Below are 16,884 nucleotides of genomic sequence, written 5' to 3' on the forward strand. Positions count from 1 at the left end.
TCTTACGTGACAACCTAGACACCGATGCGTGCACAATTAGCAGGTTTTCCCATTTATTTCTATCCTCCAGAGGAAATGGAAAGGATGTAATTAACCTTTTAGGGATCTGAAACTTTTTTTCAGGATTAGCCCAAATTTCCTCAAACAGGGCATTCAATTCCTTTGATGCTGGAAAAGAAGCTGAGGACTTCTTTTTGACATTAAAATAATATTCCTCATCCACCTCCGCCACCTTGTCAGGAATGTGCAGGACTTCTCTAATAGCTTCTATCAGGACCTGTATTCCTTGTGACAGGGCAGCATTCCCCCCACTCATGTCCACTTCGCCCTCCTCTGGGTTTGATGTATCGTCATCAGTATCAGCTTGCATGAGCTGGGCCAGAGTACGCTTTTGTGGGCAAATGGCAGGGGTCTGAGACACTGGTATGGGAACTGAATCTCTATTCATCAGGTCATCCATGGACTGTCTTAAGTATTGCGTCTCTTTCTCAGTATATGATTATTTATTAGAAATATTGGACATTATTACTTTAATGGAATCCAACCATGGGGGTTCTGACCCACTAGCCTGAGAATGTGTACTATCCTGGGTACACGGTAGTGATTCTCCCTGGGAGGACAGACACTCTGCTGTGCAGGAAACACAGTCCCTGGACACAGAAATGTGAAAGGACAGACATACCTACAAACAGAAAGGTGAAAACACAGTTTAACCCACACAGAGCCCGCAGGGAGACACAGAAGATGGAGCCTGCCACACCGCGCCCTTACAGCTAAAGTAAAACTCAGCTGGGTCGCCAAACTAAGCTCCTTAATAGGGTTTAGTATTCTACAACGGTCACCCCTTACCAAGACCCCCTTGACCCGCTGAGGAGACGTGGAGTCTTTGTGGAGGAGCTGCGCTTCCCTGTGATTCCCGTCAGTGTAAGCTGCAGAGGGAAAATGGCGCTGATGAGCTGCTGGATCCGCTCATAGTGAAGCCCCGCCCCTGTAATGGCATGCGGCTTCCCGTTTTTTTTTATACTGGCCTGAGGTATGTGTTTTATATTTAGGTATGTGTTTAGAACCCCTGTGAAGCTATTTGGCCAGTGTGTGTTTGCATTAGTGGCTCAGCGTGCCCCTCACAGTGGGACACACTCACCACATGTCAACCTGAGCCCTGGAGCGCAGCCTGCTTATCAGCGCTGCATTCCATACCCTGATGCCGCCATTACAGCCGGCGACTCGCTAACCGGGACCCCGGCCATCTACTCACCACTTTTCTTACTTCTGGCTCTGTTAGGGGTGGCGGCGTGCCGCGGGACTATATGCTCGCCGTGGTGGGGCTTGCGAATAGGTCCCTCAGGAGCTATGTCCTGTCAGTGGGGAACGGGACCATTAACTCTATAGGAGGTTGGGCCGTTTCCCCCCCCCCCCCCAAGTGCTAGGAAGCAGGCAGGCTGGTGCCAATCGGTCCTGCCTGATAACATCAAACAGAAAAATAAATGCAAAAAACTCTTCAGGAGCTTCCCTAAGCATTTCTAAACTGAGTCTGGTAGGAGGGCCATAGAGGGAGGAGCCAGTGCACACTATTGATTTCTTAAAGTGCCCAAGGCTCCTAGTGGACCCGTCTATACCCCATGGTACTAATGTGGACCCCAGTATCCTCTAGAACGTAAGAGAAATATGAAAACACACATTGGGCAAGTGTGTCACTGGGACTCTCCCAGGAATGAATGCACATGGAGTGAGAGACACTAGAATTCTCTTACATGGAAATGTATGAAAAGACTCGAAAACCACAGTGATCCTGCTATTATGGGGCTTATATATATATATGTATGTAGAGTTTTACACCAATCAGCCATAACATTAAAACCACCAGCTAATATTGTGTAGGTCTTCCTTGTGCCAACAAAACAGCTCTGACCTGTGGAGGCATGGTCTCCATTATCCTGCTGAAAGAGGCCATTACCATCTGGAAATACAGGGCCTGATTCTCAGCTCGGAATAAAGTAAGGAAGAGCAGGTAACTGTGGACCTGTACAAACCATGTTGCAATGCAAGGAGTGCAAGTGGGTTGGGGCTGGGAGACTGGCGCTGGGGATCCCGGCGGCCAGCATACCAATCCCAGGATCCTGCCAGCAGAATACCAATAGGGGGACGAGGGCTACAGAGCCCCTTGCGGGCTTGCTGCGCTCGCCATGCAGTGGTCTCGGTGGCTCGCCACAGGTTCTAGTCCCACTCTTTCGGTGTCGTGGACACCCACGAGTGGGAATAGTGCCTGTAGGTCGGTATTCTGTGTGCAGGGATTGTGATTGTTCAGGAACCCGGCGTCGGCATGGTGACCGTCAGGATCCTGTGCGCCAGTCACATGACCAGATCCTGTGCAAATATGTACAGTTATTGCATGCAGGGTAAATACTATACAGGTTGCTTTTGCATGTACAGATGCTGCTGTAATTTTTAACAGCCCTTCTAGTCGCGCCTAGTTGTGAGTGTGTTTACTAACTCCGGCATCTTTTTGTACATCCTTCCCCGGAAATGCAGTCTCTGCTGATTAAAATGATATGCGGCATGCCCCTATTTTTCCAAGAATATGTTTTCCAGGAAAACACTGTAAAATAGCATTTTGTTGCTGACTCACTCACGCCTAGCATCTTATGGCTCATGGCATATTGAGGCTAGGGAAAACACTGTAAAAATAAGATTTTACTCACTGGTAAATCTATTTCTCGTAGTCCGTAGTGGATGCTGGGAACTCCGAAAGGACCATGGGGAATAGCGGCTCGGCTCCGCAGGAGACTGGGCACAACTAAAGAAAGTTTTTAGGTCACCTGGTGTGCACTGGCTCCTCCCACTATGACCCTCCTCCAAGCCTCAGTTAGGACACTGTGCCCGGACGAGCTGACATAATAAGGAAGGATTTTGAATCCCGGGTAAGACTCTTACCAGCCACACCAATCACACCGTATAACTCGTGATACTATACCCAGTTTAACAGTATGAAAACAACTGAGCCTCTCAACAGATGGCTCAACAATAACCCTTTAGTTAACAATAACTATGTACAAGTATTGCAGACAATCCGCACTTGGGACGGGCGCCCAGCATCCACTACGGACTACGAGAAATAGATTTACCGGTGAGTAAAATCTTATTTTCTCTGACGTCCTAGTGGATGCTGGGAACTCCGAAAGGACCATGGGGATTATACCAAAGCTCCCAAACGGGCGGGAGAGTGCGGATGACCCTGTAGCACCGAATGAGAGAACTCAAGGTCCTCCTTAGCCAGGGTATCAAATTTGTAGAATTTTGCAAACGTGTTTCCCCCTGACCAAGTAGCAGCTCGGCAAAGTTGTAAAGCCGAGACCCCTCGGGCAGCCGCCCAAGATGAGCCCACCTTCCTTGTGGAATGGGCTTTTACTGATTTAGGATGCGGCAGTCCAGCCGCAGAATGCGCCAGCTGAATTGTGCTACAAATCCAGCGAGCAATAGTCTGCTTAGAAGCAGGAGCACCCAGCTTGTTGGGTGCATACAGGATAAATAGCGAGTCAGTTTTCATGACTCTAGCCGTCCTGGAAACATAAATTTTCAAGGCCCTGACTACGTCCAGTAACTTGGAATCCTCCAAGTCGCTAGTAGCCGCAGGCACCACAATAGGTTGGTTCAAGTGAAAAGCTGATACCACCTTAGGGAGAAACTGGGGACGAGTCCTCAATTCCGCCCTATCCATATGGAAAATCAGATAAGGGCTTTTACATGACAAAGCTGCCAATTCTGACACACGCCTGGCTGAAGCCAAGGCCAGTAACATGACCACTTTCCACGTGAGATATTTTAGATCCACGGTTTTAAGTGGCTCAAACCAATGTGATTTTAAGAAACTCAACACCACGTTGAGATCCCAAGGTGCCACTGGAGGCACAAACGGGGGCTGAATATGCAGCACTCCTTTCACAAACGTCTGAACTTCAGGTAGTGAAGCTAGTTCTTTCTGGAAGAAAATCGACAGAGCCGAGATCTGTACCTTAATGGAGCCTAATTTCAGGCCCATAGTCACTCCTGCTTGTAGGAAATGCAGAAATCGACCCAGTTGAAATTCCTCTGTTGGGGCCTTTTTGGCCTCACACCAAGCAACATATTTCCGCCATATGCGGTGATAATGCTTTACAGTCACATCTTTCCTGGCTTTAATCAGCGTAGGAATGACTTCCTCCGGAATGCCCTTTTCCTTCAGTATCCGGCGTTCAACCGCCATGCCGTCAAACGCAGCCGCGGTAAGTCTTGGAACAGACAGGGCCCCTGCTGCAGCAGGTCCTATCTGAGCGGCAGAGGCCATGGGTCCTCTGAGATCATCTCTTGAAGTTCCGGGTACCACGCTCGTCTTGGCCAGTCCGGAACCACGAGTATTGTTCTTACTCCTCGTTTTCTTATTATTCTCAGTACCCTTGGTATGAGAGGCAGAGGAGGGAACACATAAACTGACTGGTACACCCACGGTGTCACTAGAGCGTCCACAGCTATCGCCTGAGGGTCCCTTGACCTGGCGCAATATCTCTCTAGTTTTTTGTTTAGGCGGGACGCCATCATGTCCACCTGTGGCCGTTCCCATCGATTTACAATCAGCGTGAAGACTTCTGGATGAAGTCCCCACTCTCCCGGGTGGAGGTCGTGTCTGCTGAGAAAGTCTGCTTCCCAGTTGTCCACTCCCGGAATGAACACTGCTGACAGTGCTAGTACGTGATTTTCCGCCCATCGGAGAATCCTTGTGGCTTCTGCCATTGCCATCCTGCTTCTTGTGCCGCCCTGTCGATTTACATGGGCGACTGCCGTGATGTTGTCTGACTGGATCAGTACCGGCTGGTGTAGAAGCAGGGATTTTGACTGACTTAGGGCATTGTAAATGGCCCTTAGTTCCAGAATATTTATGTGTAGGGAAGTCTCCTGACTCGACCATAGTCCTTGGAAGTTTCTTCCCTGTGTGACTGCCCCCCAGCCTCGAAGGCTGGCATCCGTGGTCACCAGAACCCAGTCCTGTATGCCGAATCTGCGGCCCTCTAGAAGATGAGCACTCTGCAGCCACCACAGCAGAGACACCCTGGTTCTTGGAGACAGGGTTATTAGGCGATGCATCTGAAGATGCGATCCGGACCATTGGTCCAACAGGTCCCACTGAAGATTCTGGCAAGGAACCTGCCGAATGGAATTGCTTCGTAAGAAGCCACCATCTTTCCCAGGACCCGCGTGCAGTGATGCACCGATACCTGTTTCGGTTTCAGGAGGTCTCTGATTAGAGATGACAGCTCCTTGGCTTTCTCCTCCGGGAGAAACACTTTTTTCTGGACTGTATCCAGAATCATACCCAGGAACAGTAGACGTGTCGTCGGAACCAGCTGTGATTTTGGAATATTCAGAATCCAACCGTGCTGGTGTAGCACCTCCTGAGATAGTGCTACTCCCACCAACAACTGCTCCTTGGACCTCACCTTTATTAGGAGATCGTCCAAGTACGGGATAATTAAAACTCCCTTTCTTCGAAGGAGTATCATCATTTCCGCCATTACCTTTGTAAACACCCTCGGTGCCGTGGAGAGTCCAAACGGCAGCGTCTGGAATTGGTAATGGCAATCCTGTACCACAAATCTGAGGTACTCCTGGTGAGGATAGTAAATGGGGACATGCAGGTAAGCATCCTTGATGTCCAGGGATACCATGTAATCCCCCTCGTCCAGGCTTGCAATAACCGCCCTGAGCGATTCCATCTTGAACTTGAATTTTTTTATGTATGTGTTCAAGGATTTCAAATTTAAAATGGGTCTCACCGAACCGTCCGGTTTCGGTACCACAAACAGTGTGGAATAGTAACCCCGTCCTTGTTGAAGTAGGGGCACCTTGACTATCACCTGCTGGGAATACAGCTTGTGAAGTGCCTCTAGCACAGCCTCCCTGCCTGAGGGAGTTGTCGGCAAGGCAGATTTTAGGAACCGGTGGGGTGGAGACGCCTCGAATTCCAGTTTGTACCCTTGAGATACTATTTGCAGGATCCAGGGATCCACCTGTGAGCGAGCCCACTGACATTTTTGAGGCGGCCCCCCACCGTACCTGGCTCCGCCTGTGGAGCCTCACCGTCATGCGGCGGACTTGGAAGAAGCGGGGGAGGACTTTTGCTCCTGGGAACCTGCTGTTTGTTGCAGCCTTTTTCCCCTACCTCTGCCTCTGGACAGAAAGGACCCGCCTTTTCCACGCCTGTTTTTCTGAGTCCAAAAGGACTGTACCTGATAAAACGGCGCCTTTTTAGGCTGTGAGGGAACATGGGGTAAAAATGCTGACTTTCCAGCAGTTGCTGTGGAAACTAGGTCCGAGAGACCATCCCCGAATAACTCCTCACCCTTATAAGGCAAAACTTCCATGTGCCTTTTTGAATCTGCATCCCCTGTCCACTGGCGAGTCCATAAGCCTCTCCTAGCAGAAATGGACAATGCACTTATTTTGGTTAGCAGAATAGTGTCCCTGTCTAGGGTGTCAATATTTTCTGACAGGGAATCTGACCACGCAGCGGCAGAACTGCACATCCATGCTGACGCAATAGCTGGTCTAAGTATAATGCCTGAGTGTGTATATACAGACTTCAGGATCGCCTCCTGCTTTCTATCAGCAGGTTCCTTGAGGGCGGCCGTATCCGGAGATGGTAGTGCCACCTTTTTAGACAAACGTGTGAGCGCTTTATCCACCCTAGGGGGTGTCTCCCAACGTGACCTATCCTCTGGCGGGAAAGGGAACGCCATTAGTAACTTCTTAGAGATTACCAATCTTTTATCAGGGAAAGCCCACGCTTCTTCACACACTTCATTTAATTCTTCTGATGGGGGAAAAACTACGGGTAGTTTTTTCTCCCCAAACATAATACCCTTTTTAGTGGTACCTGGGTTTATATCAGAAATTTGTAACACCTCTTTCATTGCTTCAATCATGCAACGAATGGCCTTAGTGGACATTAGACTAGACTCATCGTCGTCGACACTGGTGTCAGTATCCGTGTCGACATCTGCGTCTGCCATCTGAGGTAGCGGGCGTTTTAGAGCCCCCGATGGCCTTTCAGACGCCTGGACAGGCACGAGCTGAGAAGCCGGCTGTCCCGCATTTGGCATGTCGTCAAATTTTTTGTGTAAGGAGTTGACACGTGCACGCAATTCCTTCCATAAGTCCATCCACTCAGGTGTCTGCCCCGCAGGGGGTGACATCCCTTCTATAGGCATCTGCTCCGCCTCCACATCATTATCCTCATCAAACATGTCGACACAGCCGTACCGACACACCGCACACACACAGGGAATGCTCTAACAGAGGACAGGACCCACCAAAGCCCTTTGGGGAGACAGAGTGAGAGTATGCCAGCACACACCAGAGCGCTATATAATGCAGGGACTAACTGAATTATGTCCCCTATAGCTGCTGTTATATATACTGCGCCTAAATTTAGTGCCCCCCCTCTCTTTTTTACCCTTTTCTGTAGTGTAGACTGCAGGGGAGAGCCAGGGAGCTTTCTTCCAGCGGAACTGTGAGGGAGAAATGGCGCCAGTGTGCTGAAGGAGATAGCTCCGCCCCTTTTTCGCTGACTATTCTCCCGCTTTTTTATGGATTCTGGCAGGGGTAATTATCACATATATAGCCTCTAGGGCTATATATTGTGGTATTTTTGCCAGCCAAGGTGTTTTTATTGCTGCTCAGGGCGCCCCCCCCTAGCGCCCTGCACCCTCAGTGACCGGAGTGTGAAGTGTGTATGAGGAACAATGGCGCACAGCAGCAGTGCTGTGCGCTACCTTGGTGAAGACTGATGTCTTCTGCCGCCGATTTTCCGGACCTCTTCTTGCTTCTGGCTCTGTAAGGGGGACGGCGGCGCGGCTCCGGGACCGAACACCAAGGCCAGTTCCATGCGGTCGATCCCTCTGGAGCTAATGGTGTCCAGTAGCCTAAGAAGCCCAAGCTAGCTGCAAGCAGGTAGGTTCGCTTCTTCTCCCCTTAGTCCCTCGCTGCAGTGAGCCTGTTGCCAGCAGGTCTCACTGTAAAATAAAAAACCTAATTATATACTTTCTTTTTAGAAGCTCAGGAGAGCCCCTAGTGTGCATCCAACCTCGGCCGGGCACAAAATCTAACTGAGGCTTGGAGGAGGGTCATAGTGGGAGGAGCCAGTGCACACCAGGTGACCTAAAAGCTTTCTTTAGTTGTGCCCAGTCTCCTGCGGAGCCGAGCCGCTATTCCCCATGGTCCTTTCGGAGTTCCCAGCATCCACTAGGACGTCAGAGAAATAGCATTTTGTTGCTGACTCACTCACGCCTAGCATCTTATGGCTCATGGCATATTGAGGCTAGATGGTTTTATTTTTACACTGCAATGTAGATTTAATTTTGGACAATTCTCTCCCAAATAGAAATTTCTCTGCATATTTTACATCTGCTCCACCTGTAGTGCAACATGGTTTAACAAAGGTGCAAAGTTACTTGCTATTTTTTACTTCATTCAGAACTTAGAATCAGGCTCACAGTTGCCATGAAGGGGTGTACTTGGTCTGGCAAGACACAAAGTTTATCAGCAGAACACTGCCCAATGCCACGCTGCCTCCACCAGCTTGTCTTCTTCCAATAGTGCATCCTGGTGCCATCTCTTCACCAGGTAAATGTCTCACACACATACAGTTGTCAATATGTTTTTAAAGAAAATGTGATTCAACGGACCAAGACACTTTTTTAAATTTCTCTATGGTCCAGTTGAGATGGTCATATGCATATGTCCATTGTAGGGGCTGTCGGATATGGACAGAAGTCAACATTGGCACTTTGACTGGTCTACAACTATGCCGCCCCAAGCAATGCATTGTGTGTTCTGATACCTTTCTATCATAGCCAGCATTAACGTTTTCAGCAATTTATGCTACAGCAGCTCTTCTGTAACATATGACCAAATGGCCTAGCCTTCGCTCCCCACGCGCATCAATGAGCCTTGGGCAGCCATGACCATGTTGCGATTCAATGGTTGTCCTCCCTTGGACTTCTTTTGGTAGGTATTAACCACTACAACGCTATGCTACAGCAGCTCTTCTGTAGGATAGGAACTGATTACCTAACCGTCGCTCCCCATGCACATCAATAAGCCTTGGGCAGATGTGATCCTGTTGCCAATTCAAGGGTTGTCCTTCTCTGGACTTCTTTTGGTAGGTATTAACCACTATAATACTACACCACTATGCTACAGCAGCTCTTCTGTAGGATAGGACCAGATGACTTGGTCTTCATTGCTCCCCACGCACATCAATGAGCCTTGTTGCAGATTCAATGGTTGTCCTTCCCTGGGCTTCTTTTGGTATGTATCAACCACTACATACCAGGAACACCCCACAAGATATTTTAGAGATAGATGCTCTTACCCAGTTGTCGAGCAATTACAATTTGGTCCTTGTCAAAGTCACTCAGATCTTTAAGCTTGCCCATTTCCCTGCTTCCAAAACTTAAACTTCAAAACCAAAGTGTTCACTTACTGCCTAATATATCCTACCACTTGACAGGTGCCATTGTAATTATATAATCAATGTTATTCACTTCACCTTTCAGTGGTTTTAAAGTTATGGATGATCGGTGCTAAAACGATTTGTCCTAATGAAGAGAAAACTGGCATGTGGGATGATCTGTAGACATCCACATCTCTCATCTCCATAAATTGCAGACCTGCAGTACCCCTATTGTGAGCTTTTGACTGCTGCAGGAACATGAGAAGTGCAATATAAAGGTAAAGAACACTGCATTTTCTTTGCACTTTTCTAATTAATAATTAATATATATGGAAAGTGAAAATGCATGCTTTTTTTCAGCTAAAAAGCAAGAGAAGTTTTTATTTGCTTTCATAAATATACCCCAGTATCTTACATTAACTTTACTAACTTGCCAGTGACACAAAACAGTCAGCTGTCATTCAACCAATTGGTGGAAGGAGCATTATTTAAACTATATGCTTGAAGTTTCTTTCAGGCTCATTACTTTATCTGATGCACTCTTTCTATTGGTCGTCTCTCTCTTTGTGTACAATGGAGTTTTAGATGACTGTTTGAAGAGCTGGGTTAAACAGAATATGGACAGTGTTAACTCGTCAGTTAAAGAGTTATCAATGAAACCATATTTGAGGGATTCGTTAGAATCCCGGCAGTCAGGATCCAGTCATCCGAAATACCAAAAGCGGGAATCCAGACACTGCTCGGAATGCCGGTGCTGGCATCCCTACTAGGATCACAATCGTAATTGTGATCCTAGTTTGGATGCCCGCATGGTATTTCGAGCAGTGTTAGGAGTCCGGCGTAGGTATGTTCCTGAATGAGCATTTGCCGGGGCTGCGGACAGGTAAGCCATGGGAGGGAGGTTAGCTTTGAACTGCGGGGGGAGGGTTAGGCTCTGAGAAAGGGAGGGTAAGGGTTAGGCTGCGGTTAGAGGGGTTAGGTTTAGGCATCCCCGGGGAGGGTCAGGGATAGGCTGCTGGGGCGGGAGTGCTAGATTTAGGCTGCGGTAAGGGGGAATTAGGTTTAGGCACCACTGGGGAGGGATAGGGTTAGGCTGTGGGGGGAGAATGTTAAGTTTAGGCTGTGGAAAGGGAGGGTTAAGGTGGCATTGGGAGAAGCTAAGTGTTGGGATTCTCACTATCGCAATGCCACAACGGTCTTTTGATCGCTGGCATCCCGTCTACTGGCATATCATACCCAACCAATATGAAAAACTAAAATTTAGCAAATGAAAGAAGATAGTGAAGAACTTAATTTGTAACAACAATCCTAAGAGTCTAATCATTGTATAGAAATGTCCAGTATTTATTATGAACCTGTGTTTTCCTATAAAGGCTAAAAAAATACATATATAATACTGTGTGTAAGCAATCACTATACCCCACTTTAGATAAACAGCAATAAAATGTTACTATTCTAGATACAAGATCCTTGTTTTTCACTGAAAGCAAATTTATAATGCTGTTTTAATATATGTTGACTTGCAGAACTTTTGTGTACTGTTTTTATACTTGGATATTTGTTTTGTACAAAACTCTATGTAACACCAATGCACTTTAACTATCTAAACTGCTGTCACTGTGTAATGAAATACTTGGATTCATAGTGTTCATTACATAGCTATATTCCATATGACTTTTTTTAGAATGGGTTAATAAAGTAACATTATAGATGCATTTAAAAATAACAACTTCTTACCTGTGCATCAGACAGCATCACGTCCTTCAGCATGGGTGGGCCTTTGGGTTCTCCATTTTCCATCTTCACATAATGCACCTGGTAGCCACGTATTTGGCCATGCTGCTTGTTAGACACAGGTGAGCGCCAGAACACTTTAACAGATGTCGAGCTCAAAGCCTCAACCTCGACTTTGCGAGGAGGACCACTAGGAACTGGAACAACATCATTTGATAAAACAAAATTATTGCCACTGGTCCCACCCACTGAATAAAAAGAGCTTGATTCAAACAATAAAAATCCCAAACATTTATTTTGTACTATTTACTGAAAAGATCAAAAAACATGACTGATGCAAAAATGGAAGAAAAAAAGGGTATCTGAGAAAGAGAAAAACATGTAAAAATGTAAAAAAGCCAAGGAAAATGCTTTGAAAATTCAAAGCACTTATGTTGAAAGGTTGTGCTGATACAAATAATAAGACAAGAACAAAATGCTTTAAAAATGATTGGTTTCATTGACAAAAATTAATAGAGCCTTCTTCTTTTGTTCTCTGATAGTACAGTGGTCACAAAATACAAGACAGTAAAATAAGTAACCTGAGCATCAGTTTCCGCAAAAAGATGTTAAAGAAAGATTCAAGAAGAAAGAAAAGATCATTTCAAAGAAGTTGAAATGCCAATATTAGTACAATAATTAGAAAAAGATAAAAAAAAGAAGAAAATAGAGGAAACAGATACAAAAGATAAATGTTTCCAGCTCTACAGAGAGAAAATATCTGAAGAATAAAAATGTGTGAAAATTAGTAAAAACAAAAAGTAGCTGAAAAAAATGTTTTCAGAATTCAGTGGCAATATAGAGCCTTGAAAAAGAGGGATAGGTTTAAATTGATCGAGAGGAGCAAACATACCATCTTCATCTGTCCGAATCAATATTGAAGGACTCTCAGGACCTGGTCCAACATCAGTGTAAGCAACCATAGAGATATGGTACTGAGTCCATTTTTCCAGTTGGTCCAAAAGGTACTGTCTAGTATCAGAGGAAATGTCCGTAATTTCATGGGGCTTGTTATCTTCTCCATCCACTTCAGTGTATTTGATGGCATATGCTGTGATAACACCATTCTGTTTGTCCTCCGGTGGTGGTAGCCAACTTACCAAGATGCTGGTAGAGCTTTGGCTGTTACATCTTATGTCTTGTGGATGAGCTGATGGCTCTGATTTCAGTAAAGCATTACAGGGAGATTGGAGTGTAAAGGTACGAATGATCCAAAAATAAAAAATGAGGAAGAAAGGAAAATAAAAAACAAATAGAAACAAAACCAAAAATAACTAAATAGGGCAACTGAATGACAAACAAAATGTAAAATATTTCAGGGAACAAAATGTACCTTGGCTTGTTAAAATGAACAGACGTAATGAAAAAAACTAAATAAAATGACCAATTAAGACAATGTATGGGGGGGAACATACAGTATGATGGTGAAGCCTCACATCAATATTACCTACCTGTACAAAAATTGGCCTTCAAAAAAAATCTACTAAACATTCTTACATAACTAGAATTGCTGGTGGCAATTAAGGCATGTTTCATTCATTGATAACAAGGGGAGTCCGTATTAAATGACTACCTATTTCTATGTGCACGCTCCAATTTTATAATTGGTTTTAGACTACTAAAGATGTATTAAAACATGCTTTTAGTGCCAACCAACAGGAAAAACTATATTGAAAATAAATAGAGAATTTGATTTGAAAATTGTTCTACACGTTTGTTGAATCCCAAAAAAAAATTGAAAGTAATTTATTACTGAAAACTGGAGCTACGATAAGCATGCAAACGTATTTGTGTAATGAAAATCTAATGCAAAGTTTTACCTACCAGAATAAAGAACGGCATTGTTGGTTTGGACTTTTACTTGTACTTACCAAAAACCATCAGCTGCTATACCAGCTCTCAAGATTATTAGTATTATTGTTGTCATTATTATTAGTATTATATTTTTTCCCATTTCAAGGAGTTATATATGCTAGCAAAGAATTAGAAACCTACTAATAAACATTTTACTGACATATATTTTTCTGACAATTAGCATTATCATCACCAAAACATTAACTAAGTAAATAATTTGTATTTGGGCAGACACTAAAAATACAGACATATGTAAGATACCAACTTCAGATAAAGTAAAATTATAATATTGAAAGTAACACTTTAGATTAATGAATGCACTGTAGAGTTATTCTATTTTATCACAGTGGCATTTAAAAACAAACAGAAGTTCTAATTTTTTCAGTGAAAACTGGAATATTATGCATATGCTACCACTCTCACAACGCTGTAGAAGTTGGATATCTATCTATCTATCTATCTATCTATCTATCTATCTATCTATCTATCTATCTCTATCTATTTGTATTGTGTAATTAATATATTACTATATATATATTCATTAGTATTTTGGACTAGTCATTTGTTGGGCCGCAACATGTTGTGCACAGGGATTTTTCCATTTTCTTCCCATCTTTAAATCCCTCTCCTCTTCCCCCAATAGTTCCCTCTTTTATACTGTGTCTCCATCCCCTACCCCTCCATCTCTCCTTCCCCGCTCTCTATCCGTCCTCTTCCCTGTTTCTCTAACTCTCGCTCTCTTTCCATCTCTCTGACACCATGTTTCCCTCTATCGCTCCCCCTTTTATCCTCCCATATGACTTTATCTCCCCCCTGTCTTTACCCTTATATACCTATATCTTGTCTTTAATTAACCTTCCACTATTATAGTTGGATCTCCCTTATTCTTCTCACCTTGGGAACTGTGAAAATTAGTACATTTAGTAGTTAGCTAGCTCTCAGGTTTAGGTAACAAGGTAGGTTTAGGGGCTGGGTGGGAGACCAACCTATTTCCTATACTAGAGAAGGGGGAGTGGGCTTAAAACCCTTTAAGTGGTTGCTATCAGAGGTCTGGTTCCCTTAAACATTTATTATACTTATGGTTTACAATTGTTTGTTGTGACTAATGTTCTTTTTCATATGAATTATAAATAAAATAACAAATGCATATCAAATTCAGAGCTGGGTTACCATATGCACACATCAACATGTAACATGTTTTGCAACATGATCCTCTAAATTTCATTATCACTTCACCATAATAACACTTCCATAACATTAGTTTACATATTTATTATGTTTCCTATATGTGGTGGCATGAAGCAATTGTTAGATATTTGCTTTTAGCCAAACTGTATTACCTTTAAAATGAAATAGAATGAAAGATTAGCAGTGAATTATATGAGTTTTGCATTTACGCATGACTTGTTTTTGCCTCAAAATATAATTACAATTTAACTGGCTACAGCATGATCTCTTCCTTCCTTAAGCTACAGTAAATATAAATTTCTGTCATTTTCAAATGCTGTTTTATCTGGGATTGTCTAAGTGAACTTAATAATGCAGAAAGAGACCTACTTGACTGCAGGGTTTTGGCTGAAATTTCTGCAGTTGAAGCGCCAAGGCCAAGAGGAGCTCGAGCAGCCAACCGGAAGTAGTACAAAGTGTTTGGCTTCAGGCCTTGCAGTCGATAATCCAAGCATGGATCAAAGGAAGTAGACTTCTGAAGAGAGGAGGTATGAAGAATAAGGAGGCAAGAGCTTTGAAAATAAATCTTTAGTTAAGATACAATTTATGTAGGTCTAAGCAAGAAATGAGCCGTTGGAATGTACAAGATATCTCACCACAACTTGCATGATGCACAGACCAAAATATATTTACAAATAAATTCTCACACTAGCTCTGTTTATCTCATTGTTTAATATTCCTTAATTACTCTGCAGAATCCCAGTAACATCTACACATTTCTTAAATATTTCAGAATCTATGAGGTCTATTTACTAAGCCTTGGATGGAGATAAAGTGGACGGAGGTAATGTACAAGACAATCAGCCTCTAACTGCCCTGTCACAAACTGGGTTTGAAAAATAACAGGAGCTGGTTGGTTGGTACAGATGGAGCCACGCTAGTCGGCTAGTCGGGCGCGCCTAACGTGAGAGCGTCTCTGTCCAGATGGGCACGCACGCCTGTGACGGAGACACGCCCAATTCACTAGAATGGGAGAGCATCCCTGTCTAGGGCATGTGCGCGTCTGTTGCGGAGATGCTGACGGAGACACGCCCCATTCACTAGTATGGGAGAGCGTCTCTGTGCACTCCCGGCGGGGCTAGGCGGACGGATCGCCTAGTCACGCCGGGAGTGCACGACTGCGATGGAGCCGCACTGGATGAGTGTGGCTCCATCTGTACTTTATCTCCATCCAAGGCTTAGTAAATAGACCCCTATATCTCTCAAAATTCCATGTAACACACAGTTCCCTACACCCTACGATGCCTTGCAGTATTAAGAATATCCATCCAAATAAATACTACACATCACCCCAAAAGCCAGAATCATATACTACACAGCAGGGGTTCTCAACACGGTCCACACTAACATGCAAGTTTTATGGAAAACTATACTTGAGCACAGGTGACTTAATTAGTACCTCAGTTATTTTTATTTAACCATCCGTGCTAAAGCATGGACATCATTAAAACCTGGACTGGGAACACTGCTATGCAGTACAACATTAACAAAGCACAGTTTTTAGCCCAGTGTATCAATAAGTAACAATGAAATAAAAATAAGCACCTATCAACAGTGCTGCAGCGGAGCAGGACTGGCAGCTCTGACAACAGGCGGTTCTAAGCAGTATCATTAACATTACCGATGACAGTGTGAAAGATTGTGAGATACTTGAAAAGGGGAGTGATAGACAGATGCAATAATTTGCCTCACATAGTACACACTGTAGGTGATTTTCATTTTGTTTATAATGCACCCATTTACGCTTAGCAGGATTTATATCACAGTAAAATGAAAAGTGTACTAATGTTTAAATAAACAAATTACCTCCTCTTCTTGATTTTCCTCTTTATAATACAGCTCATACCCGGATATTGTGTCAGAACGCGGGGCATTCCAGGAGAGCAGTATGCTTGTCTCTGACTGTGCTTCTGCTTTGAAGCCAAGTGGCTGACTCGGTACTGGAAAAAGAAAATTTTGATTACCACCCTAAACACATACATTATTATTATTATTATTATTATTATTATTATAGCAGCAGAAGGATGACTTTTATGAGTGATACACAGTATTTCTATGATGCCGTTTTGTGAACATCATACACCAATTAAAGGTCTTGGTCAGCAGATTTGCCAAAAAGTATTGGCATTGAAACAAGGCTCATCAGCTAGTTATTATTATTATTATTATTATTATTATTATTATTATTCAATTAGTCACAGTTCTTATGGGGTCTATTCAATTCTAGTCGGAACTGCCGTATAGCCGGAAAGATTGCAGTTTCCGACTTTTTTAGGTGAATCATGATTCGACCTATTCAATGAGGCTGCCGTTTTTCCGACTTGTCGGCAATTCTGACTTGTCGCAAAACACGTGGATCGGCGAATTAGCCTCATATCCATGTGTTTTGTAGAATTTGCGGCCAAATCCGACATGTTTTAGTCCCGTTTTCGACAATGTTAATCTGACTTTAAAAAAAGTTGGATTGACATTGTCGGAAACAGCCAAAATCTGTCGGATTTGGCATCAAATTGAATGCTGAACTGTAGGCTCCTTTCCATCAGAAA

At 44.0% G+C, this 16,884-nt stretch overlaps 1 protein-coding gene across 38 annotated transcripts in view; it reads right to left on the bottom strand.

Annotated features, from left to right (window-relative positions):
• The window catches only part of PTPRD (protein tyrosine phosphatase receptor type D), a 2,362,472-nt gene that overhangs the window by 192,947 nt on the left and 2,152,641 nt on the right, over window positions 1-16,884 (bottom strand). For 23 of the 38 annotated variants that reach the window (XM_063914017.1, XM_063914015.1, XM_063914014.1 and 20 more), the window contains 4 exons: window positions 16,145-16,278; window positions 14,669-14,813; window positions 12,111-12,416; window positions 11,222-11,415 (listed from right to left, as the gene is read on the bottom strand). In XM_063914017.1, the coding sequence (XP_063770087.1) occupies window positions 11,222-11,415; window positions 12,111-12,416; window positions 14,669-14,813; window positions 16,145-16,278 (779 nt within the window). The remainder of the gene's footprint in view (window positions 1-11,221; window positions 11,416-12,110; window positions 12,417-14,668; window positions 14,814-16,144; window positions 16,279-16,884) is intronic. The other 15 variants (XM_063914026.1, XM_063914029.1, XM_063914030.1 and 12 more) reach the window with 2 other exon arrangements.

This window comes from Pseudophryne corroboree, chromosome 1 (genome assembly GCF_028390025.1).
Source record: "Pseudophryne corroboree isolate aPseCor3 chromosome 1, aPseCor3.hap2, whole genome shotgun sequence".
NCBI lineage: Eukaryota > Metazoa > Chordata > Amphibia > Anura > Myobatrachidae > Pseudophryne > Pseudophryne corroboree.